The sequence below is a fragment of the Nicotiana attenuata genome, unplaced genomic scaffold, assembly GCF_001879085.1.
Source record: "Nicotiana attenuata strain UT unplaced genomic scaffold, NIATTr2, whole genome shotgun sequence".
In the NCBI taxonomy this organism is placed as follows: Eukaryota; Viridiplantae; Streptophyta; class Magnoliopsida; order Solanales; family Solanaceae; genus Nicotiana; species Nicotiana attenuata.
The window spans coordinates 217,457-242,678 of NW_017670731.1; the positions used below are offsets into that span (position 1 = coordinate 217,457).

General features: G+C 37.5%; 1 protein-coding gene across 2 annotated transcripts; it reads left to right on the forward strand.

Annotated features, from left to right (window-relative positions):
• The first annotated feature begins 1,843 nt into the window (after positions 1 to 1,843).
• LOC109242764 (putative protease Do-like 14) lies at positions 1,844 to 20,153 on the forward strand. 2 transcript variants are annotated; one of them, XM_019409610.1, is made up of 11 exons: positions 1,844 to 2,059; positions 2,155 to 2,254; positions 2,344 to 2,463; positions 2,555 to 2,740; positions 3,062 to 3,186; positions 12,400 to 12,611; positions 12,844 to 12,925; positions 16,069 to 16,211; positions 16,683 to 16,803; positions 17,800 to 17,892; positions 19,461 to 20,153. In XM_019409610.1, exons 1-11 carry the CDS (start codon positions 2,045 to 2,047, stop codon positions 19,575 to 19,577), a joined length of 1,314 nt encoding a protein of 437 aa, XP_019265155.1. In that variant the 5' UTR covers positions 1,844 to 2,044; the 3' UTR covers positions 19,578 to 20,153. The 2 variants fall into 2 exon arrangements, with proteins under 2 accessions (XP_019265155.1, XP_019265156.1); XM_019409611.1 differs by lacking the exon at positions 1,844 to 2,059 and having other exon boundaries at positions 2,174 to 2,254; positions 2,331 to 2,463.
• Positions 20,154 to 25,222: the final 5,069 nt, after the last annotated feature.

The window sequence follows — 25,222 nt, forward strand, 5'->3', positions numbered from 1 at the left end:
CATGCATTTTCTACATTTGGTGCTTGCACCGCTTCATGCTTTTGTTCCTTCCTTTTCCACTGCTGGTGGTGAGGAGGGTTCTTTGATGTGTTATTATTACCATGATTAAAGTTTCTTCCATGACCACGGCCATGACCACGACTGGGGCCACGACCTCGTCTCATTCACTTTAGGGAATGGACAAGAACCAGTAGGTCGGCTTTCATGGTTTTTCATTAATAGCCCATTATGTTGCTCGGCTACAAGAAGATGTGAGATAAGTTCAGAATACTCTTGAATTCCATCTCTCGATATTGCTGCTGCAGGAGCATATTCGAGACATGAAAAGTGGTGAAAGTTTTCTCCAACATATCATGATCAGTTATATTATCACCACATAATTTCAATTGGGAAATAATTCTAAACAAAGCAGAATTATACTCACTGATAGATTTAAAATCTTGTAGCTTTAGATGAGTCCAATCATAACGTGCCTGTGGAAGAACGACCATCTTCAGGTGGTCATATCTATCTTTCAAATTATTCCACAGTATGACTGGATCTTTAACAGTAAGATATTCCATTTTCAGGCCCTCATCAAGGTGATGGCGTAGGAATATCATTGCTTTGGCACGGTCTTGGTTCGATGCTTGATTTTTGTTCTTGATGGTGTCTGCCAGACCCATCGCATCAAGATGAATTTCAGCATCAAGTACCCAAGACATGTAGCTTTTGCCCGATATATCCAGGGCTACAAATTCAAGTTTAGAGAGATTTGACATTATTTTGAAAAAGAAAGTTCGTACCTCCGATACTTTCAAAGTATTTGCTCGAGATGGCAGCGTCTCGTGCTGATAACGTGTTATAAAATAAAGACTATAAAATAAAGACAAGTATAGAGAGAAACTGATATATTATTCAACCTCAAACTTATGTACATAATAAACTGAAATCTCCTCTATTTATAGAAGAAAGGAAGCTGCTGTGTAAGCTGCTACTGCAAGCTGCTACTGTACCAGATATAGATAATCTTCAACTGGGTAATGTTTATCCGTAACGGAGTACTGAAAGGATAAGCTTATTGTACCGGGTATAGATAATCTTCTACCGAGGGTAATGTTTATCCATAACGGAGTATCGAAAGGATAAGCTTATTGTACACGGTAGGGATAATCTTCTATCGGGGGTAATGTTTATCCATAACGGAGTATCGAAAGGATAAGCTTATTGTACCCGCTATGGATAATCTTCTACCGTGGGTAATGTTTATCCATAATCGAGCTTCTTAAGGAGGCTTATTTCCAATAGAGTACTAAATAGATAAACATATTTACGGCGGAATCCTTTCAAAAATAGCCAGATTTACCACTGGTTGTTGAAAAATAGCCAAGTTTCAAAAGTCATCGAAATTTAGCCACTTTTTATGTAAAGAGAAATCTGAGCGAAACACTGTTCAAAATCCGGAAAATACGCCCGCAAATTTTACGGGAGTTCAAGCATAATTATGCTGGAACTCCTGCATATTTTACGGGAGTTCCAGCAAGTATAAATATCCAGTATAATATACTGGAGTTTGGAGCACTAGTGCTCCAGTCTCCCGCAAATTTTACAGGAGTTAGCAAAGTATACCGGTCCAGCATAATATGCTAGAGTTCGTACACAAATGCACCAGAACTCCCGTAAATTATACGGGACCGGTCCCTATTGCAGCAAATAGTGGCTATTTTTCATTGACTTCGTAAACAGTGGCTATTTTTCGATAGCCAACCGTAAAAGTGGCTATGCCACGCGATTTCAACATAAACATCTATAATATAATATATTTATAACAAAAATATCATATTTCTACATTTTTTTCAGAAAATAGCCCAGCACTAAAGTCCTATCTATCATGTCAGCTGCCTTGCTCCCCAAGTGTCAGTAGGTTCGAGAAGGAAACCACTTTTTCTGGGTTTTGCAAAGTGGGGGGTTTTAGAGCGGAGTGTGGAGCATCCCCAATTAACTGCTCAAACCTCCTTCCGAATAATCAATTGAACCGAATATTTAATTGGCATATCAAGCACTCATGAAACGGTTTCTGGTAAAAACACTTCCCAAATTCCTCAAAATTTTCATATATCTTGATAATACAATCGTTTTCTATCTTTTTGAGTAAACTTTTTAACTGTTGTGCAGAAAAAATTATCAGATTGCGGTGACAAATCCTTCATTCCTTTATTAGCTTTGGCAGCAGCTGGATCAACAGTAGTTTTTACTGGCAACGAGACCAGTTCAAGTGAGAATTTTAATTAAGATTTTTGCTATTCTTCTAGCTTTTTCTAGCGATCAAATGTGCCCTAAATTTCTGATAGAGGTCCATTTCAGGAACCTCAGTTTCGGTTTCAGTACCGCAACCTTTAAAAGATACTTTGACATTGCATTGGACGTATATGAAAGACAAACTTCTTCGTCCTGCTTTTCTTTCCTGGGACCCATCGCAACTTTGTATGTTGTCATAAATTATTGTTTTATAATTTCTCCTACTTTGTTTTGTTTTTGTTTTTGTTTTTATTCAGCTGATACCACTTAATTTTAGGTATTGTCCCATTATCTTTTGCTAGAACTGGTTTGGACCCACCTGAGAATGTGAAGAAAGAAGGTAGTGGGGAAGATGGAGATGATGAGAAGCAACATAAATGTTGTAATTGTTTTGGACGAGATACTATTGCCAATGCAGCTGCCGCCGTTGGTCCTGCTGTTGTTAATATTTCTGTTTCAAGGGGTATGCTTTTTAACTATATTTGCTTAATTACTCCTCCCTTCCAATTTTTTGTCTTTCTTTCTGTATTAGTACATCCTAAGATGTTGACATAATCTATTTTTGTACAACTTTCGCAACTTATAAAAATCTTAGTTTTTAAAGTAATCAAATTTTAGCTTTGATGTAATATTTTCTCGATCAGACTAACTTTTAACCATTTCTTGAATATTTTTCTACTATCATTTAGTGTATAATACTGTCATGCGAAACGGGATGGACAGAGTTTTCAATATGGGGACTGCCTGTAATATGCTATAACGTATATTTTTGGTCCTTTTGTAGGCTTTCACGGGTTGAGCGCTGGAAAGAGTATAGGATCAGGAACTATAATAGATGCTGACGGCACTATTTTGACTTGTGCTCATGTGGTCGATTTTCAAGGCTTGAGTATTTCATCAAAAGGAAAGGTCAGTGTGTTGTAAAGTGTTATTGCAAACATTTGCGGGGACAAAGCGTCATTCCTGTCACATTACTGCAATGCCGTTACATTCAATCAATTCTGTCCTATTGTGCTTATGTTAGAGATGGTTGCATTATGTTGGTGGTTAACTTTCTGATTCATGAGAATGAGATTCTTTCTCTAGTATGTTCATCAAATAGACTTCGATATAGGTTACACCTGTTGCATTTTGCTCCAAAGTGTGCATGGAACTTTGTATTATTGCTTCACACTTCTTCACATTAAAATACTTTTACATTCTTGTTGCTTATTCTAATCCTGCTTCCTAGGACTAAGAATAGGTGTGCAAGCAGGGTTGTATTTATGGGTATGGGTAAGGGTATGAGTATGGGTTCACGTGAACCCATACTCATCTCTAAATCATGTATAACAATGGTATAATTTTTCAAGATTACTTGAACTTACATGCGTGCACCCAAGCTCAAAGAGTTCTATGGTGCAATGATTATTGGGTGCACCTTAAAGTGAAGTCGGAGTTTTAAATCTCACTGTTCCTCTAGAATTAGGTTAGGAGGTTCAAATCTTATTTCTATCTTGTTACTTTTTTCTTTCTTTTTCTAAAATTGGGTCAATCAATAGGGGATGAACACGTCTTGTATCCTTTTGGCGTTTCAATTAAGTACTTCTTTTGTTTTTCTTTCTTTCTTTATTACTTTATTTTTTCAAAATTCCCAAGTCATACATCCAAATCGGAATCAGAGGATAGAAAGGAAGAATGCTCTCAAGCACCCTTCTCAAGGCTAACTTTTTCTAGCGTTCCTTTTTCTTCAACCACTTTTTTCAGGGGAAAATTCCGACGGTTTAGACTGGAATTTATTCGCATCTTCAGTTATTTTCGACAAAGTAATGCTTGTTCAGAGCATGGAAGAAGATAAGGTTTATTATAATGCAGGTTTTAAATCATATGACATCACAAGGAGATGCTCCAAGGTGGAGAAGTGGTTTGATTGGGTTGAACATAGCAGGAATTCAATAAGACAAGTTACTATCAACATGTTATTAAATGGATAGTTTATATGTATTTAATTTGGCATCCAAGGAGCAAAAGAAGACAATGAAGACTGAAGAGGTGGAACAAGAAGGATCACTTTCCAGAGTTCTTCTGCACTCTCAAATACAATGAGCATGGTAGATAGATCAGCTTTATTGCTATTCAAGGAGAAAGCAAATCTATCATTATTACATCGAAGACTACATATAAGGAAGGGTGGGGACATATAGCCCAAAAGATATCCACTTTCATTAATGTTCCAGATAAAGAAAAGGTGCTATCTCTCATCAGCAACCTTCAAGTGGAGTCTTCTTTCATGGAAGCCTTCAGAAACAATAGATGGACGACAAAAGGGGCAAAAGTTTCGCCAATCAGAAGCAGCAGTTCTAGAATATTCATCCCTGGTGGCACAACAGTCTCAGACAAAGATCTATTAGGTAGATGCCTTATTGGCAGATTTCAGGCTTCTGTTCAGGAAACTACGACTTTGAATGATGTCCGGAGATGGGCCTGTAACTCATGGAATTCAGCATGTGGGTCAATGTCTTTGAGATGAACGATCATCGATTTCTGTTTGAATATCAAGAAAATAACTGAACACAACTTGTCTGGCGAATGGAGTTGGAGGAAATGAAGTGGAAGCTTGAATGGTGGAGCTCTACCACTGGCTGCTGGCCAAATGAAGTTGAAAGAAACTAGGTTTGGATAAGGTTGCTGGGATTGCCTATGAATGTATGATCTCAGAAGGTATTCAAATAAATAGGGGATCATTGTGGGGGATGGATCAAAATAGAGAAGGAGACTACTCTGATAAATTATCTCCACTGGGCACGCATTAAGTAAAGAAGTCTCGAGAGATATCGAGGTGGAAAGGGATGGACTTTTGTACACCATTCCAATCTGGTGTGAAATTCTGAAAACTAGAATCTTTCCTGGAGATCGAGATAGGCAAAGACCTTTGGATGATACGAGAAGTCTATCCTCTATAGGGGGAGAATTGACTTACTTGGCAAAGCGGGGGCTAGGTCACATGGGCACATCGAAAGAAGGGGAAAATTTTGAAAAAGGAACACGTGGGGTAAGAGGGTCCGGAAAGAAAAGCGGAGCACGTGCCCACTAAACCGTTATCTTTCAGGTTTGGGCCCAAATAGGTGAGGCCCAGATTCTCCTTACTCTTTAATGAAAGTATTGGGCCGATTCTTAATGGCCCATCCGACAAGGATCTTCTAGTCATCACCCCAGCTTTTGTTCCACGAACTCCAACTGTAGGAGAACCAATATTTATCTTGATAGAACATGAGGCAGAGATAGAGAAGTTTCTTTTGATATCATGTTTTTGGTGTTCAACTCTTCTTCTCTTTCTACCGACTCTGGTCTAGTTCCAGAAGAAGGTCTGCCCCGGGCCCCTCACATAGACATGCAATCGACCCAAGAGGTGAAAAATGTTGAACTCACTGGAGCAGGGGAATCAAGCCAAAATGATAAAGGTAACAAACAATTGGTTGTGTTTGGGGAATCGACTACAAGCATTGATGAAGAAGTCACTCCAATAGAAATTCAAGTTCAAAGGGTAGAATCAGAAGCGACACTATGGATGCACTTGAATGTACTCAAATTAAGCAAACTATTTGGGGTTGATTTTGAAGGGTGTGAATGGGAAGCCATTTCTTTATTTATGAAGATCAATAGCAGAAGGCACAAGAAGATGGAGAACACCACAAACTGAAATTTTTCTGCAACCAAATCAAAAGGCCAGAGACAATTGGAAGGTCTCCAATCAAGTATTTAATACAAAGATGGGCATTCTAAGGTTAGGGGCAGAGGCAACCTTAAAGTAGATTAATATAACAACAACATACTCAGTATTATCACACATAGTGAGGCTTGGGGAGGGTAGTGTATACGGACCTTACCCCTACCTTGTGGAGGTAGAGAAGCTGTTTCCAATAGACCCTTGGCTCAGGAAAGCATAAGTACCACAATAATAACAAGAAAACAAGATGGGACAACACCAAGAAACCATGTAGAAGCAGACAAGCAGCATACATAACAAGATAATAACATGATCGAAATGGCCAAAAATTCAAAGAAACCTAATACCAACCAAATGCGAGAGTACGTACTAACACTACCGATATGAATAATCTAGACTACCAAACCTATTATCCTAATCCTCGACGCCTTCCTATTAAGGGTCATGTCCTCGGTCAGCTGTAACTGCGCCATGTCATGCCTAATCACCTCACCCCAACTCTTTTTCGGCCTACATCTACCTCTCTTAAGGCCCTCCAATGTCAAGCTTTCACACCTCCTTACCAGGGTGTCTGTGCTTCTCCTCCTCACATGTCCAAACCATCTAAGCCGTGCTTCCTGCATCTTGACCTCAAATAGGGGCCACATCCACCTTGTCCCGAATAACTTCATTCCTAATCCTATCTAACTCGGTGTGCCGCACATCCATCTTAACATCCTCATCTCTGCTACCTTCATCTTCTGGACGTGGGAGCTCTTGATTGGCCAACACTCAGCCCCATACAACATAGCTCTATAAAACATACCTTTAAGTTTTGGTGGTAACTTCTTGTCACATAAAACATTGGAAGCAAGTCTCCATTTCATCGATCCCACCCCAATACGTTGTGTGACATCTTCACCAATCTCCTCATCCCCCTGTATAATAGACCCAAAGTACTTAAAACTTTTCCTCCTAGGGATGACTTGTGAATCCAGCCTTACCTCCCCCTTCCACTCCCTGAGTAGCACCTCTAAACTTACACTCCAAGTATTCTGTCTTGGTTCTGCTTAGCTTGAAACCTTTAGACTCCAAGGTCTGTCTCCACACCTCTAACCTCGCGTTACCGTCTTGCGTCTCGCCAATCAAAACCATGTCGTCTGCTAATAACATGCACCACGGCACCTCCCCTTGGATGTGGCGAGTCAGTACGTCCATCGCCAAGGCAAACAAAAAAGGGCTGAGTGCCAACCCCTGGTGCAACCCCATCATGACCGGGAAATGGTCCGAAACCTCTCCCACTGTCCTCACATAGGTCTTCGCTCCATCATACATGTCTTTAATCACCCTGATGTAGGCCACAAGTCCCCTCTAGCCTCCAAACATCTCTACAAAACCTCTCGAGACTTTATCGTAAGCCGTTTCTAAGTCGATGAACACCATATGCAAGTCCCTCTTCCTCTCTCTCTATGTGAATGGCTTCCGTAGTCGAACGCCCCGGCATAAACCCAAACTGGTTCTCGAAAATTGACACACTTCTCCTCACCCTTAGCTCCATCACCTTCTCCCACACCTTCATAGTATGACTAAGCAGCTTAATACCCCGATAGTTGTTGCAATTTTGGATATCACCCTTATTCTTGTATAAAGGAACCATCGTGCTCCATCTCCACTCTTCCATTAAAGTAGATTAATGAAGATAAATATACATTCGTGGAATGTATAGTGATTGTATGATAGAGAAAAAATGGGAGTTATTAAAACTGTTCTTAATGAATCCATATGTGATGTAGTTCTTCTAGAAACAAAGATAGAAGGGGATATAACCTATATAGCCAGGCATTTATGGTACCAATGATGGAATTTTTAGCATGTGGGATAAAAGGATACTTCAAGGGGAGGTGATTACTACTGTAAATCAGTGCATCACTTGTAAATTGACTGCTATAGCTAATGGTTTATCATTGGGGTCTACGCATCAACTTCCAGAATTGAGAGGCAAGGCTTGTGGTGGGAGATGGCAGCCTCAAAAGGTCTTTGTAGTGGCCCATGGGTGGTTTGTGGTGATTTCAATACAACTTGAGATTCAAATGAAAGGAGCAATAATCACCACCTCACTAAAGCTGTGAAAAAATTCTCTGATTTAATTAATGATCTACAGCTAGTTGATCCTCCACTTTTTGGGGGCTCCTTCACTTGGAACAAGGTAACAACCAGGGGATTGCTTCAAGACTTGATATGTTTCTTTTTATCACTGAATTAAATGAATTTTCCCGGAATATCAGATAGTCTACTTTGCCAAGAATCACATCTGATACATCTGATCACTGTCCTATCCAGCTTTCTTGTGGTGATTGGGAACAAAGAAAATCATACTTTAAGTTTGCCAATTGGTGGTTGGAGGTAGTAGAGATGGTTAAGGAATGGCGGTCATCTTTTATAGTCCAGGGTTATCCAGATTATATTTTAGCAATAAAGACTTTTAAAAGTTAAGTAGAAGGAGTGGAATGCTGCTAACTTTGGGGATCTAGCAAGGAGGAAAACAGAGCTTTTGAACCACTTAGCCGTTCTTGATGTTTTGAAAGAACAAAAAAACCTCACTGATGATGAATTGATACACAAAGCCAACATAGCATTGGACTTTGAGGAAATCCCCTAATATGAAGAGTCATCATGGAGGCAAAAATCCAGAATTCTATGGTTGAAACAGGGGGATAAGAACATAGTTTTTTAATAAGATAGGCAATGCACACAGAAGATACAACACCATAGGCAAGCAGGAGATCAATGGGGTTGAAAGTCACTAATCCAGTTGGGATCAAAGAAGAAATCATATCTTTTTATAACCAGTTATATTCTGAGTCAGAAGCATGGAGGCCTAATTATAACCTTCAGAATGCTGCTTCAATAACAGTGAAGGAACAAAACTGGTTGGAGAGACCTTTTGAGGAACAAGAAGTTCTCAATAGTATAAGGCTCTGTGTTGTAGACAAAGCTCCTGGCCCTGATGGCTTCTTAATGGGGTTTTTCAATACTTGCTGGGATTTTTTGAAGGATGACATCCTATAAACCATGGCCAATTTTCACTCTCGGGGAATCTTTGAGAAGAGCCTAAATGCCACATATGGCTCTTATACCCAAGAAGAATGGAGGCAAAGAATTGAGAGATTTCAGACTAACTAGTCTGATCGGCAGCATCTACAAGATTCAGAAGTAGCCTCTCTGCCCTCTTGAAGGTAGGGTTAAGGTCTGTGTACATACTATCCTCCCCAGACTCCACTTGTGGGATTACACTGAGTCTGTTGTTGTTGGTGGTGGCAGCATCTACAAGATTATCTCCAAGATTTTAGCAGAAAGACTCAAAAAGGCAATAGATTCGATTGTGAACAAGCATCAAATGTTTTTTATCAAAAGAAGACGGATTATTGATGCTGCCCTTATAGCCAATGAGTGTGTCGATGCTAGGCAAAAGGAGAAGAAACTAGGGATCTTGTGCAAATTAGAAATTGAAAAGGCGTTTGATCATGTAATTGGAGGTATTTAATCAATATTCCGAGAGTTTTGGGATTTGGGGATGAATGGCTCAACTGGATATTTTTTGCATTTTCATAGTGAAGTTCTCTGTCCTTACTAATGGATCTCCTGAAGGCTTCTTCCCTTCAATGAGTGGCTTAAGACAAAGAGATCCTCTATCCCCTTTCCTTTGCATACTTGCCATGGAAGGGGTAAGCAATGTGCTGAGAATTTTCACTGCTAGCGGATGCTTGAAGGGTTTTATAGTATAGTCCAGAACAGGAACACCAGTATGGAGATTTCACACCTGTTGCATGCTGATGGTGCATTAATTCTTTATGATGCTGAACCCGCTCAGTTAATGCATTTGAGCTTGGTCCTCACAATTTTTGAAAGCATCTCATGTCTTCATGTTAATTGGAGAAAGAATTTGCTGGTACCAATTAATGCAGTTCCACATAGTCCAATTCTAGCTGTGATTTTGGGTTGTGAAGTAGGAATTTTACCAACCAAATATTTGGGATTATCACTGGGTTCTAAGAACAAAGCTGCAGAAATATGGGGAGGGGTACTTGATAAATGTGAGAGAAGACTTACAAGAAGGACAACTCAGTACTTATCCCTAGGGGGAAGGATCATTTTGGTAAGCACTGTCTTGGATTCCCTTCCCACATGCATCATGTCCTTATCGTCTATTCCAGTCAAAGTAAGGAATAGAATTGACCAGCTTAGAATGAACTTCATTTAGGAAGGCAACAGAGAACCCAATGCCTTCATCTTGTTTACTGGAAGGCTCTTATTTCAAGAAAGAGAGTTAGAGGTTTAGGCATTATAAATCTAAGTCTCCATAACAAAAGTCTCTTAATGAAATGGATTTGGAGATACAACACTGGAAAACAAGCTTTATGGAACAGGTTATCAAGTGCAGGTATGAGCAGTCAGGGCACACTGGAGTACCAAACCAGTGAGAACTCCTTATGGAGTTAGCAACGGGAAATTCATTAGGAACCTATGGAAGGAGTTTTCAGCATACATAGGTCTTAAGATAGGGATGGAAGGATTGTCTCATTCTGGAATGATGATTGGCTTGGGCATGGAGCGTTGAAAGACCTCTTTCCTAATCTATTTATCCTTTAAGCTTCACCTAATACCATAATAAAATAATCTTGGATGCCCCATGTTTGGAACTTAACTTTCAGAAGGTTTATCAGTAACTGGAAAGTAACTAGAGTTACTGAAATTCTCAAAATGCTAGAAGGTTGCAGGATTGGATGGGGAAGAGGAGTCTCTTACATGGAAAGGAGGCAGTAACTCAAAATTCACAGTCAAGAGCAGCATACACCTATCTTTCATCTGTTGGGCAGCCCAACACCCCTAGCTTTCGAAAAGGATCTGGAAGATCAGAGTACCATTCAAAGTTATATGTTTTTCATGGTTAGTGGTAAGAAAAGCCTGCTTTACACTGGAAATTCTACGGGTAAGAGGTATTCAGACCAATTCTACATGCTTTCTATGCTTGCAGGGTGCTGAAACCAATGAAACATCTGTTCCTACACTGCGTTACTAGACAATTTTGGCAGCTCTTTGTAACACTAGTTGGAACTGTTTGGGTGATGCCTAAAGACATAATTGGTCTGATGTGCAGCTGGAATAGTATAAAAGGAAGAACTTGTCACAAGGTATGATGGAAGATTGTTCTAGCTTGCATATGGTGGATAGTTTGAAAGAGAGGGATGCAAGATGTTTTGAAGGCGAGAGCAGCTCAACCCAGAAATCGAGAGTTCATGCATTTCTCTTTTTCATTTTTGCGTTTCGTATAGATCGAGACTTGTAGCTTGATTGTTTACTCATTCCATACTGGGAAGAATTGCAGGAAATCGTTCGATAACACTTCTTCCTATTTCTTTCTCAATGATATCCGACGATCAAGACAATTCCCGTGAAACTCTTTCATTTCATAGAAGTGAATTCTTATTCTTACGAAGCAAATAGCATTTCCTATTGATTTGTCCCCTGGACTGGACCTATTCTGATTCTGAATTATCCGTCGCTACGCTGTTCCCAAGGACTAGCAAAATCGAAATAGCGAAATTCTTGGGTCATCTCAATGGGTTCAGAAACCACACGTTTCTCTGGATCATCATAGCGTACTTCCACATATCCACTCAGAGGAAGGTCTTTTCGTAATGGATGACCTTGGTGTAAAGAACAGTTGGTAGACGATGCAGAATCATTGCTAGACTTTTTTGACTCCTTGTAAGAATTGCAGGGGTTTTCTTCTTGTAATTATTAGATACTAGCCCTATTGGTGCTGATGATAAAATTATTACCCTTTCTCAAATAAATTAAATTCCCAAGTCTAATAAGTTGAAATTCTTATTTTTCTTTTGTTATCACCGATAAATTTTGTATAATTTAACTGAATGTCTTTATCAAAATTTGCGATAGTGGAGGATGTAGCGTATAGGCAATGGGTTCACTTGATCCTAACAATTTCCGGTACAAATTATATAAATATGTGGAAAATCACTAAAATTGCCAAATTTTTTTTATTTTTAAACCTATAATTTTGGAAGTATAATGAATTCATGGTAAGAATGCAAAGGTTGAATGCGTCAAATGTAAATCCTGAATCTACCTCTTCGTAATAGCGTACCCATGTTCTTGAAATCCTAGATACACCGTTGTATGCAAGTGGATAGGGTTGTGTTTCTTTCCTCCGTTTTTATTTTTTGGTTGTAATTAGTGTATTTGATCTTCTGTCTTGGACCTTGAAATCCGAAGGATGATCCTCTTCTTTTTTCTTTTGGAGTGGTATGCATGGGTCATTATGTTAAAGTAGCTTGTCCATATCTATCTATCTATCATCTGTATTCTTTCGCTGTTGTCCTTATTTCAATCAATTTTGAAAACCTTTTTTGTAGGTTGATGTGACTTTGCAAGATGGCCGTGTATTTGAGGGTACTGTGGTCAATGCCGATCTACATTCTGATATTGCAATTGTAAAGATAAAATCCAAAACTCCACTTCCAACTGCCAAACTTGGCACTTCAAATATGCTTCGCCCTGGGGATTGGGTGGTGGCTATGGGTTGCCCCCTCTCCCTTCAAAATACAATTACAGCAGGCATTGTGAGGTAATATGAGCAGAAAGCAACATGGAAGTTTCTTCTGTTTCTTTTAGTAGTGGTGCAAAACTATTTGTTTCATGAAGTCTCGGTCAAAGATAAGTTTGTATGGGCATGCAGAATAACATGAACCAGAGAAATGTCCACTGCTGTCAGACCTAATTATCTCTACTCTGAGAAGATGATGCGTAAATGATTAATATTTATTGATCCCAACTTTTTCTTTCCCTGTTCCATGTAGCTGTGTCGATCGTAAAAGTAGCGATCTTGGACTCGGGGGCATGCGGCGAGAGTATTTACAGACTGATTGTGCTATTAATGCTGTAAGTTACTCATTGTTCTTGTATATATTTTCTTATTTCTAATGTTCCTTGCTCTTTAGATTTCTTTTATTTTGGAGGTGGGTGGGGGGTTTCTGTAATTGGTGCAAATCATATCTAAATTTTTCCATGAGAAGCACATCAAACGATGAGCTTTCAAGACTTTACTAGTAGAGAGAGTAAATGAATAATGCCAGTAACGAAGTGTAATTTTCGCGGTCAGTATGTGTAGGATTAGAGTCCTATTCTTTCTTTAATCTAAGCTTATCAACATCTGCAGTCTCAATGCATTAGAGTGCATATTGTTCTTTAAGGATATTGGCTGTCAATGGAATTTGTGCAGCTTGAATATTTTTCCTTTCTTTTTTACAGCAAGAAGCTTCAGTAAAGGATTGTGGCCTTAGTCATCCCACCTCAACAACCAACCTCCTCATCAGGTTTAGCATTTGGGACTCATCATCTATACAGTCCTCTTCCCTACAAATAATAGATTTTAGTTTTTGTAGTTCCATAGGAGGTGCAGGTTTTTGAGGGATATACAATTGCATAGTTCTAATCAGATACATAACATAGCTTACTTTGCTTTGATCTATTTCTCGTTGAACCTTAGCTCCCTGTGGTGTTGATTGTCCCTGTTACGTGGATTTAGAGCTTCTTAGAAAGAGTACTTCTGGGAATTTAGTGTCCTATTTGCAGAAGACAATCCCCAGTTGAAAATTAGATATTAAGAAAACTTTAGCTGTAGTGCTTCCTTAGGATCTATCATGTCATCCAAAAGCGACACATGCTGTGAAATCTGAACTGAAGTCTGGTCCAGTTATGTCTTAAGATTCCAAGAAGTTTCATTTCTTTCACATGATTGTGTATGATTAATTCAGGCAATTGTGCAACTTTTACAAATGTGTATTGCCGGGGAAAACATTTGGGATGCAGAACTTTTCTCAGGTGGAATGATATTTTCTGAAATTAGACTGCCATTCCATTTTATATGATAGTGTTTGATATGGAGTTTAAGATGTTACTTTGACTTTTATATTATAGTTATTGAAAAAAAATTGAAGGGATAGTTGATTAGTTTAGTAGAGAACATTACATCAAAATTCTAAATTATTAGTGGAATAGTGTCAAACGTTTTGAACGTCCCCAAAATAGAAAGAGTATCATCTAGATTGGAACCAAGGAGTATAATATAGCTGTTCCAGTTATATTATCTAGCCATGGATAACACGGATTTATATTAAGTAGTTTACTAAATAATTCAAATTTAATTTTTTTATAAATCAAATTTTTTGGATATACACCAAGATGATGTTCAATAAAAGAAAGTTATACTACAAGATTGCATTGATCATCCAAAACTCCTGCCAACTATCTACACAAAATGGATGTCATGTTTACGCCTAAAGTAAATGAAACAAGGGTTCTTTTAACTTTTAGTACAGAATTCTCAAGTCGTTCAAAAGCTCATCTATTCCTCACTTTTATACTATTAGCTAAACAATACATAACAATGCATAATGGAATGCTGTTCCATATCTTCTTCTTGTAGCATCTAATTTTTTATCCTGCAGCTTATGCATGTCTCTTCTAAATACTGCAAACTTACTATCTGTATAATTAAATATCAGTGGCTTAAAGTTTTCAGCGACATACAGTTTAGACATAAATATTTAGTCTTTAAGCCTAAATATTTATTTAAGCCTACTAAGATAAAGGTGCAATAGTAAGGGAAATAGACAACAAACAAATGCTCCCTCTATCCAAAATACAACATATTATATTCCCTTTTGGATAATCTATATATATTTCTATTTTCCAAACAAAGAACTTTTGTTCTTGTGCTTTTGCATATTTCTTAAAACTCAAACTGCCTCACAGGTAATGTAAACCTTTTATGTAAAACAAAAGGCAGCCCAGTGCACTAAGCTCCCACTATTCACGGGGTCCGGGGAAGGGCCGGACCACAAGGGTCTATGTAAACCATTTATGTACTAAGAAAAATTCCATCCATCACGAAATTATTTTATACCCACTTATGTTGTCGCTCACATTTGAATATGATATACTTCCGATCTTGCTTTAACAGCGATGGACTATAATTAAGAAACCTGATTTGGGTTTTGGGACTAGAAGTAATTTTCTGGAATCTGCCAATAAACATGTGGTCCCAAAAATTGCTGCTGTGAAGGTTCCCTTGAATCAATAACTGTTGGTAAATTGCTAATTATGCCAATTCTATACATCCTTTTTTCTGGGTGACCAACTAATCGGGACTAAACTTCAGTTGTTATTGTAGCACTCAGATCGTTTATTTTGGTCCAGTGTTTGTCAGATGCTTTAGTCTAGTTTGAGACTTGTATTGGATATGTGGGATATTTTAATAATCTTAATTGAAAAACACTCCCAATATATATATATATATATATATATATATATATATATATATATATAGGATTCGAAGGGAGTCAAATGATTATAGCGGATTCATATATTCGATCGAACTAGTTCAGGAGTGAGATGTGCTTGTTAGTTGCTTAATACCTTTTGAGGCTTAGAGGCGATGGGTCGTCCTCTCCCCTTACAGTTGAATATGGGAAGGAGAAAATCACTGGTTGATATTAATGAATCTAATTTACTTCATCAGAAAAAAAAAAATGGTTGACGCGAGAGCTTTGAGGCATTGGATTTTATACCTGCTTAAGGGCAGGCAAACTGGCAAAGGAGATATTATCGTTTTCTTATTTTTATAAATAAACAGAGGCGTAGGAGCAATATATCGGGAGGGAGCAGGAAAAGTTGATTGTTGAGGAGTGTGTGTGGAATGGCATCTTAAGTCATTTTGTCCAGTAATGTCAGAATTTCTTATTGCCTTCTAATTGGGCTAATTTTCCTGCATAATGCAATCCTGTATGTAAGTCGAACACCCGTTTGACAGATCGAAACGGTGGAAAAATGTTCTAATTGTGTTGACGTCTGCATGGATCTATGAAATCCTGAGAAGCATGTCTTGCTTTATTATCTCTTCCAGATTGACTGGATTATGATAGATGAAAAAAATTTCCTCTTTTCAGCTTCAATTTTCAAAATATGAAACTACCTATTTTGTTTTGACATATAGCATAACTTTTAGTCTTTCCCCAATGTAGGGAAATTCTGGAGGACCTCTTGTAAATGTCGATGGAGAAGTAATCGGAGTTAATATCATGAAAGTATTGGCAGCTGATGGTTTGGGCTTTGCTGTACCAATTGATTCTGTTACCAAGATTATAGACCACTTCAAGAAAAGGGGGTATGATATCAAAACACTATAGTTGTCGTCAGGTGCTAAATTATCAGCATTTTGTGTAGGCTTGATTTTAACATTTCCTTCCCCCTCTCCCGATTCACTCGCACTAACAGGAAAGATCAAAAGATATGAATACTGAATATATTGAAAGATCTAAATGCAGGCATAGAGCCGTAGAGGCTCTGTCACTCTTGAATGTATATTTGGAGATTTCGTGAGCATTTCTACCATAATTTTACTGACATCTCTCTTTTTTTTTTTTTTAATCTCTGTTGGCTTTAAAGGACACTTTTCTTCTCTTGTCTCACAAACTTGACTAATTGATAAGAACCAATAAGTTTCCATGTAATCATTCTTCTTGCATGGGCATTTAAGAGTTACTCCTTCCTTTTCTGAGGTATTTGAGACTCTTTTTTAATTGATTTTGAGACTTTTCTTTAAAAAAATTTAGTGATGGAATTTGATCTTACACAGGAGAGTTATTCGACCTTGGTTGGGTTTGAAAATGCTCGATCTAAATGATATGGTTGTTGCACAGCTTCAGGAAAGAGATCCATCTTTTCCAAAAGTCAACAAGGGAGTTCTTGTATCAATGGTATGGCATCTTGTGTTTTTCCTCTTTCCTTATTTATAGATTGTTCTTTTATCTGGTGAAGTAGGCTCTCTTTTACAGACCTTAGGGGCAGATAGTATGTGCACTACAGCTGCGCAGAAGCGACTGTGGTACTTGTTTTTTTTTGATGAAGTAAGACAACTCTGGTACTGAATTCTAGATTGTAGTAGATTTTTATTTTCCCGAAAAACAGGGAAGACATGAAATATTTCGTGTCATGGACTCAAAACTAATTTAACGTGAACCTCTTTACCATCTGAACTTGTTTCATTGGCTGTAAAAAGCTTTCTGCTTGTTTATCATTTGATTTGTGGCATTTTCCAGGGAATATTCAGATTTATAAGTGTGGCAGCTCAAACATGAGAGTTCAGCTTTTCTTTAGTTTGGCTTATTCTATTTTTTGATCAAACCTAGAATCAGCTTCCTGCCTGGAACTTCCTGTTATATCTTTGAATGCTGCTACACAGATGGATGTTAGGCTGGTGTTTAACTATCACCAGCTTTGTCACCACTATTTTTTATTGTTGATGATCAATGATATCGGGCATTTGCACTATTTCAATAACAATAAATTTCATTGTCTTGTTTTTCCTCGTATACTAGTACATCTCTGAATAGATCTCCGTGTTATAAATTTGAAGGCGCACTGGCGTGAGGTACATGTCTTTGCCATTTGTTTGTGTATGGGGTTTGAACTGTGACATTAAACTTGTTAATTTATTTCATGGATTCTTAGGCACTACTGCTGCATCGCGAATCTTTAGTCTTTAGATATTCACCCTTTTGATGCTTTGGTGTTATGATGAGACCTGCCAATCATTTTCGCTGTCATTTTATTTTATAGGGAGGATGTTAAAGTAGCGAACATACATGTTGGTCTTTTTCTGGGTTATGTACATAACTTATTGCTCTCTTTGGACCTTTACATGTTTGTCTGTTGAATATGTTTTTGAGACAGTGGATCATTTATTTTCGCAGGTGACTCCAGGGTCCCCTGCTGATCGTGCTGGATTTCACCCTAGCGACGTGGTTGTTGAATTTGATGGAAAGCCTGTTGGGAGTATAAAGGAGGTAAAATCACCTTAAGAGCCATAATGTTAATGACGTCCGGTTGGAGGGACAGAACGGACAAAACGAAAAGAATAAAAAATTGATAATTTTCCACCTGCAGACTTGGTGATCTACAAGTTTCTTATTTCTTTGTAATACTTCTTGGGGATATGTATTTTTATGGTTTGCAAAATACCAGATGACATTTTATTATCTCCTCTAAGTTGGTCCCATGTAAGCAACCTGATTTCCCTCAGCTGATGCTATATTTGTATTAATCACCAGAACCTGGTCAGAGTTTGTAGCCATTACCTTCTCATTTCACACACTACCACTTTGAGCCCTTTTGCTTAGGATTTTCTTCTGAAGACCAGTTGCTTCTTTTAAGGTAACTCTACCCTTACTTCCAGCTGGCACATTGTCGAAAGCCCTTCCTTCCTTATCGTTATTTGTGTAATTATTAATTGTCCTACCTTTTTCTCATTGTTTTATTTGTCAAATGCTCCTCCTTTTCCACCTATTGCTTCCACCCTAGCATGCATAAACCTCCTTTGAAATAGTCTCACACGCACACACCAAAGAAAGAAAAAGCACCCAGAACTGAAGACAAGGCAATGACTGGGTGCTTTTGTCACTGCTTTTCTTTTTATTTTTGTGTTACTTTTGGAGGGGAAGGGGTAGGTGGGTTGATTGTGGAATTGTGGTGCTGGGTCTGGGGGGTAGAAGGCTCCAATAAAAACGGGACGAGAGTTAGGTGTCAATATGCTTGCTTCAGAGCAACTGCGCTGGAAAAGCAGCATAGAAGAAGATGGTGAGATTCTTGTAGTTCCATCTAGCGTCTAGTAAATTCTTCATTCCCACAAATATTCTGAAAATCTCATTCCAGCAAAATGGAAACTACAAAATGGTTTAACAGCCTTCAGTTTCTTCCTCCTTACTATTGGGGCGAAGGAGCAGTAGACGTGCTTTACTGATAAAAAGGGAAAAGGGCTATCCGGTGCACAAAACATCCCGCATTCACGCAAGGTCCGGGGTAGGGCTGCACCCCAGGGGGTGTAATGTAGGCAACCTATCTTGATGGAAGCATCAATGGTTGATTCCACGGCTCGAACCGGTGATCTATAGGTCACATGGAGACAACTTTACCATTGCTCCAAGGCTCCCCTTCTACGTGCTTTTACCGATGATCAGGGTAATTTTGACTGTTACAATGCAGGTGTCATGGTTACTCTGCAAATTTTTGTAGTTGAAAATGAAAAGCTATGTTGCGCGGACTCTCGAAAATGATGCCGTACCCGTGTCGGATCCTTCAAAAATACACTATTTTTGGAGGATCCGGCGCGCACCCGGCAACATTTTCGGAGAGTCCGAACAAAATAGATGAAAAGACAAATATTCATTCTACTGATGAAAAGTTAAGACATCCATGTGAAGTGCAAAATTTGAAACCTGAGTGTGATGGTATATAATGACAATTACCTGCAATATATTATTATTTTAATTGGTTGCTTGGCTCTTATATAATAATAATTACCGGCATTACTCTGTACTAAGCGCTAGTGACTTTTAATTCTCTGATTTTGCTACAGATCATTGATATAATGGGCGAAAACCTTGGAAAACAATTGACAGCTGTGGTGAAAAGAGCGAATAATGCTACTGCCACGTTGACTGTGATTCCAGAAGAAGCCAATCCTGTCATGTGAAATGACCATTTTGCTTTTGTTCCTATAATGTGGCCTGTGAGTTCAACCACTTTCCGTCACTGGCCTGCTACCTCGTTGAAGTTGATTCAGAACCAATTCCATGTGTGTCAATTTCTCTGGGGTACATATTTCCTTACTATGCATAACTGTACTATGCCAATGGTCTTTTTTTGGCTAATGTTACGTTATGCCACATTCATCGGGTATTGGTGGAAAAATTTAGGTTGAAGGAATATTTTCCCATGTAATTGGTGACACAAATTAGGAAGTTTAGATTCTGAACACATTGATCGTGTTATGGAGAACGCGACAAATGCTTCCAAAGGACTTCTCCTCTAGGATTTGCCTTTTCTATCCTCATTTAGAAATACGAGGGGAGATACTGGGCTATGGAAACCTAATAAGAGGTTAGTAGACAAAATGAACATGACATCCAATTCTATTCCCGTTTGTCGAATGTATATCATCTATAGTATATCAAAAGCAGGACCCTAAGAGAAAAGTTAAATTACAAATACCCCTCTTTTATATCTGAATACACTATTAAATGAAAATAAACTAACGCCTCTTATGCCACTTATCTGTAAAATATTCAAATGACCAGGCAGCACTTGACTTTTTGCTTCCAGTAAGCAACCCCTTAGTTTGCTTCATTTTCCACATACCATCGACATCTTTCTTTGTTTTTCTCTGTCTACTTTTACTGGTTTATCTTTACCAATCATTCGTCGATTCTCAACTATCATCTTTTACCTGTTGATCATTCGTCGATTCTCAGCTATCATCTTTTACCTGTTGATCATGCTAATTGTGTTTTAGTTTGAGCGCTTCTCCATTATAGCTTTGGTTGTTCAGCTTTTCTGGCAAGTTTTCTCCGGACTTAGTCCTTGGTTATTATTGTTTGTACAGTTGATTGATGTTAAATATTGTAGACCTTTGATGCTTTTTCCTTCAAAATTATTGATCTTAAAACCTTTATTAAGTTATCTATAATTTGTGCTACTAATTTTGATGTTGGAACTTGGATAGTAGATACACATTTTTTCCTGTTTTTCTCCAGTTTTCTTGGTGGAAACGTGTACATGCATATGGTTAAATTTTTTTCGGATATTTTTTGTCACTTAATCTGTATTCCTTGTGGGTTTCCTTACATTTCGATTGTCCAGATCTATTTGTTAATTAGGGAGTAATACTGGTGCCCATAATGTGTTTGATAAAATTTCCCATAGGGAAACCTTCCTTGCTGCTTTAGGAGATGACACCAATAACAGTACATTGCTACTACTGCATTAATACTATAGAACCAACTTTGAGTGTGCTCTGCTTGGTAAATGTTTCAGTCCGTTCACCAACAGTGCCTCCTTGCAACAGCCCTTTTTCCTGCAGTTCTCATGGATTCGACTTTAGGATTATTCTCAAATACTATGTTTTTATAAAACCTTCGTCTGCCACTATTTAAGAGTTGAACTCTTGGAGAATAGTTATATATTTGTTATCATCACATAAATGAACCAATCACATCTTACTATACGCAATTTCTAGCTGACTTAACCTTCTTTCCTTCCTTCCCCACCCATACCGCCCTATTTCGAAAAATGTGCATCCACTTCGCTGACTTTGTTGGAATAACACTGTGCATACATGAGTATAATTAGCTAAAATTATATGAGTCATCCGGGTATAGGGGTGTGCATTCGAATCGGTTTATCGATAAATCGAATCGATTATTTGTTATCGAAATCGAAATCGAAAAAATCGAAACCTTATTGAAACGATAACGATAAGCGTATGTTCAAATCGATAATCGATAAGTAATTATCGATAAGGGTCAAAATCGAATCGATAAATCGAATGCACACCCCTAGACTGTAGACACTTGTTAAATGAGTAATTACCTATTTGTGTAGATTAATATAACATACAGAATGTATATATATTCCGCTACTATTTTGAAAGCGGCTGTACAATATTATTTTCCCTAATCTATACCCTTTCCTTTACCCTAAGTCCCTTACCCTATTATTTCCTCTACCACATTTAAGGAATGATCATATTTAAAGATCAAGGGAATGAAGTTCAAAAATGGAAAATAGAATTAGCCGTGATGATGTGTTTTGTTTTGTTTTGTTTTTTTTATACCGTTGGAGTGTTGGTGACATACATTTGATCCCTTACTTTAGTTTTGTTGCATGTGCTTGTTGACACAATTTTTATATTATAAATGGTGTTCGTCTTATTTTAGCTTCTTTTTGTCCATATTAGTTAGGCACGTTTATAGCGATATACTTTCCGTGTAATCCCGCAAATTTTCTTATTGGTGTAACCGATAATCGAATTGATAAGCCCCCAAAATCGATAAATCGAAATCGAAAAAATCGAAACCTTATTGAAACGATAACGATAAGCATATGTACAAATCGATAATCGATAAGTAGTTATCGATAAGGATCAAAATCGAATCGATAAATCGAATGCACACCCCTATCCGGGTATCTTAATACCCAATTCAATTTAAATTAAGGGCAAAAAACATAAATAGACAAAGTTTAAGAAAAAATTTCGCAAACATAGCAGCAACAGGTATTTATGAGAATAGTTTTTAAAAAGGGAGCAACAATGTAAAAAATCTCTATATTGATTGGATTTTTTCACCAGGAAAAACCATCTTCCAACTAATTTGTAGCTATGGGCTTTTGACTTGATGTCCGTTGGTTCATCAGTATCGCAAGAAAAAAAAGGACACGGTATGCCCACTGAAAATGCTAGTTAACTCCATATACCTTTGAAATATTTATTTTACCTTGTATACCTATTTTATAAAAGTTTATTACTTTTTAAACATTTAATATCATTATATGCCATTAAATAAATTTCACCTTTTAAGGAACTAAATTATCTCTCATACCAACTTAATAAATCCCTTAAAACACTCCCTCATCCCACGTTTTAAGGAACTGGAATTATACATGTTCACCAAAAAGTCCACCCCAGAAATTTCTCTATGAAGTCCTTCATAATCTTTTTTTTTTGATTTGCACCGGGTGTCTGAGTCTCTAAGAGCCCCGACTAATTCCGGGGGTGCACAGACCCTCAGCAAGGAGTTTCCCGCAAGTGCACGACGGTTAATTCATGTTTTACCCAGTCCGATGGTCCTCAGAAATTGTTTGCACCCAGTGGGTTTCGAACTTGAGACCTTGAAAGGGAGCAAACCCCAAGGCTCAAGTCTATTGCCACCAGGCCAACCCCCGAGGGTTAAGTCCTACATAATCTTTTTCTTCTCTTTCATCTATGTAATCAAAAGAAAAATAAAATAACGGGGCAATGTTTTAATTTGGGATATAATATATAAATTAAAATAAAATATTAGAATATATATTCAAACCAATATAACACAATATCCTAACGAAAAATACATATTCAAATCAAACAACGATGATAATCCAATTTGGAATATTCAAATCAAACATAACATAGTATTCTAATTTGGAATACAATATTCAAATGAAACATACTACAATATTCTAATGAAAGAATTACAGCCCATGTCACTTGGCTTAACAGCCCAACTGAAAATGGCCCACATTAGAAGCTCTTACCCTATTTAGCCCATGTTGTACATAACTTGAAAGAAATTTTTCAGCCTTTAGTCCACTATTAAAGACATACTTTTAGGATTTTTATTATTTTCTTCTTTCTTCATTCCCTTCTCTCTCACCGCCTCTCACTTCTTTCTTTCTAACCCACATAGATCCCTCATCCTTTCTTAACCTAGTCCCCGCTATTCCCCCTCCTCTACCCCCCACGCAGTTCTGCCATTAATGGCTCGAAGAAGGCTCGGGCTCCTACTCCATCATCCATGGTGGCAAGCAAAAGAATATTGAAGATTTTTGAAAGAAACATGAAAATACACACAGATCTGAAAATAAATAGCTCTCAAACTTGATTTGCACCAAAATTTAACCACTAATGTTGGAAGATTTTGAAGTTTGAAGTTCCGGTCATTATTATTATGACCTTGAAGTCTCGAATCTGAAATTGGGTTTGAATAAAAATCATAATTATGTAGCAGTTTGTATCAACAATGTATACTAGTGTATAATTGTGTATATAGATATACAAACACTTCTTATACACTATTATACATGTTTATACAAGTTATACAGTATTGTATAATTGTGTATAAATATGTATATTTGTGTATAATATTGTATAATTATATATTTTTTCAGTTTATAAGGATGTATATGCATTGTTAGTGTGTAAGAGGCCTCTACAGAAGTTTGACACTTCCTTCTCTTCTTCTTTTTCGTGTAATGTGTTGTATGAGCGTTGGAGGGATTCTACAATTCATTTACCAAGTTTTTTTTAATCTTGTTGGATTGCTTCAGCAATTGCACATAAAAGTGTTTGAATTTCTTACCTTCAGATAATATGTATTATTCAGGATTTTTGAGTTGCGTTGTTGCTGATCTGCATTTTTTTTATCAAATGCTTAATAATCAAAGGAAATCAACAGAATGAAAACAACTGGTTGTATACAGAGGGAGCAAAATAAGCTGTCTTTCGGGAATTGCCTATTATTTTTTGGGCTATAGATTTGCAAAGTGGTATCTAGGCTATTATGTTGCAAGTCAGGTGTGTGAGTTGTATTTATGTGAAATTATCCCTATTCTAATTTGGAATACAGTATTCAAACCAGATTTTTTCAAATTGAAAAATTGTAGAATATTTGGTTTGTATATTGTAATCCAAATTAAAATATTGTTTGAGTATTGTATTCCAAATTAGAATATTATAGTATGTTCTGTTTGAATACTGTATTCCAAATTAGAATACTGTATTCCAAATCTAGGAAATGCTTAAATGAGGTAGTTTGACTCGGCACGGAGTTTAGGAAAAAAGAAGAAGACTTTTGAAACTTGTGGTCTTAAAAATTTAAGGGGTAAAAAGTTTGTGGGGCCATGGCATTTGTGTGGCTATAAAAGCTTCTCATTAAGGGTATGGGTAGAATGAAAGAGTTTAAAGTTGATTTCTTTATAGGTATACAGTGTAACTTTCATAATTAAGGCATAGTAAGTAAAGAGATTTATAGAGGGGTATACGGTGTTAAACCCCATTATTATATCTATCAAATTACTGGATAATCAAATTTTGGACTCTATTTATGGATATGCAGTTGGATCCATAGCAGAAAGCACTTACAACTTACATTCGGTATTTATGTTGAAGAATAAGGGGAAGTGCACAGTTAGCCACTAATAAGACATGTATTTATTTTTATGCCACTGGTTAAAATGTCTTTAGTCTTTAGCCATTGCTTTAATAAACTTTACCCGTCCGGACGAAAATATCCTTCTGCTCATAAAGTTCAGGACCAAGTGTCCAACTTATGAGCTTGTTACTTTAAGATCAGGACTATCTGTCCTTAATTTATGAGCTTGTTACTGCAAGTTCAGGACTAGCTGTCCTTAATTTATGAGCTTGTAAGTCTAAGTTCAGGACTACATGTCCTTAACTTTTGAACTTGGAACTCGAAGTTCAGGGCTACTTGTCCTTAATTTCTGTGCTTGTAACTCTAAGTTAAGGACTACTTGTCCTTAATTTATGTGCTTGTATTCTAAGTTAAGGACCAAGTGTCCTTAATT

Coding starts and splice junctions, on each gene's coding strand:
- LOC109242764 (XM_019409610.1), top strand. Junction 3,187..12,399: donor GTATTTCATCAAAAGGAAAG/GTCAGTGTGTTG, acceptor CCTTTTTTGTAG/GTTGATGTGACTTTGCAAGA. Junction 16,804..17,799: donor AGGGAGTTCTTGTATCAATG/GTATGGCATCTT, acceptor TTATTTTCGCAG/GTGACTCCAGGGTCCCCTGC.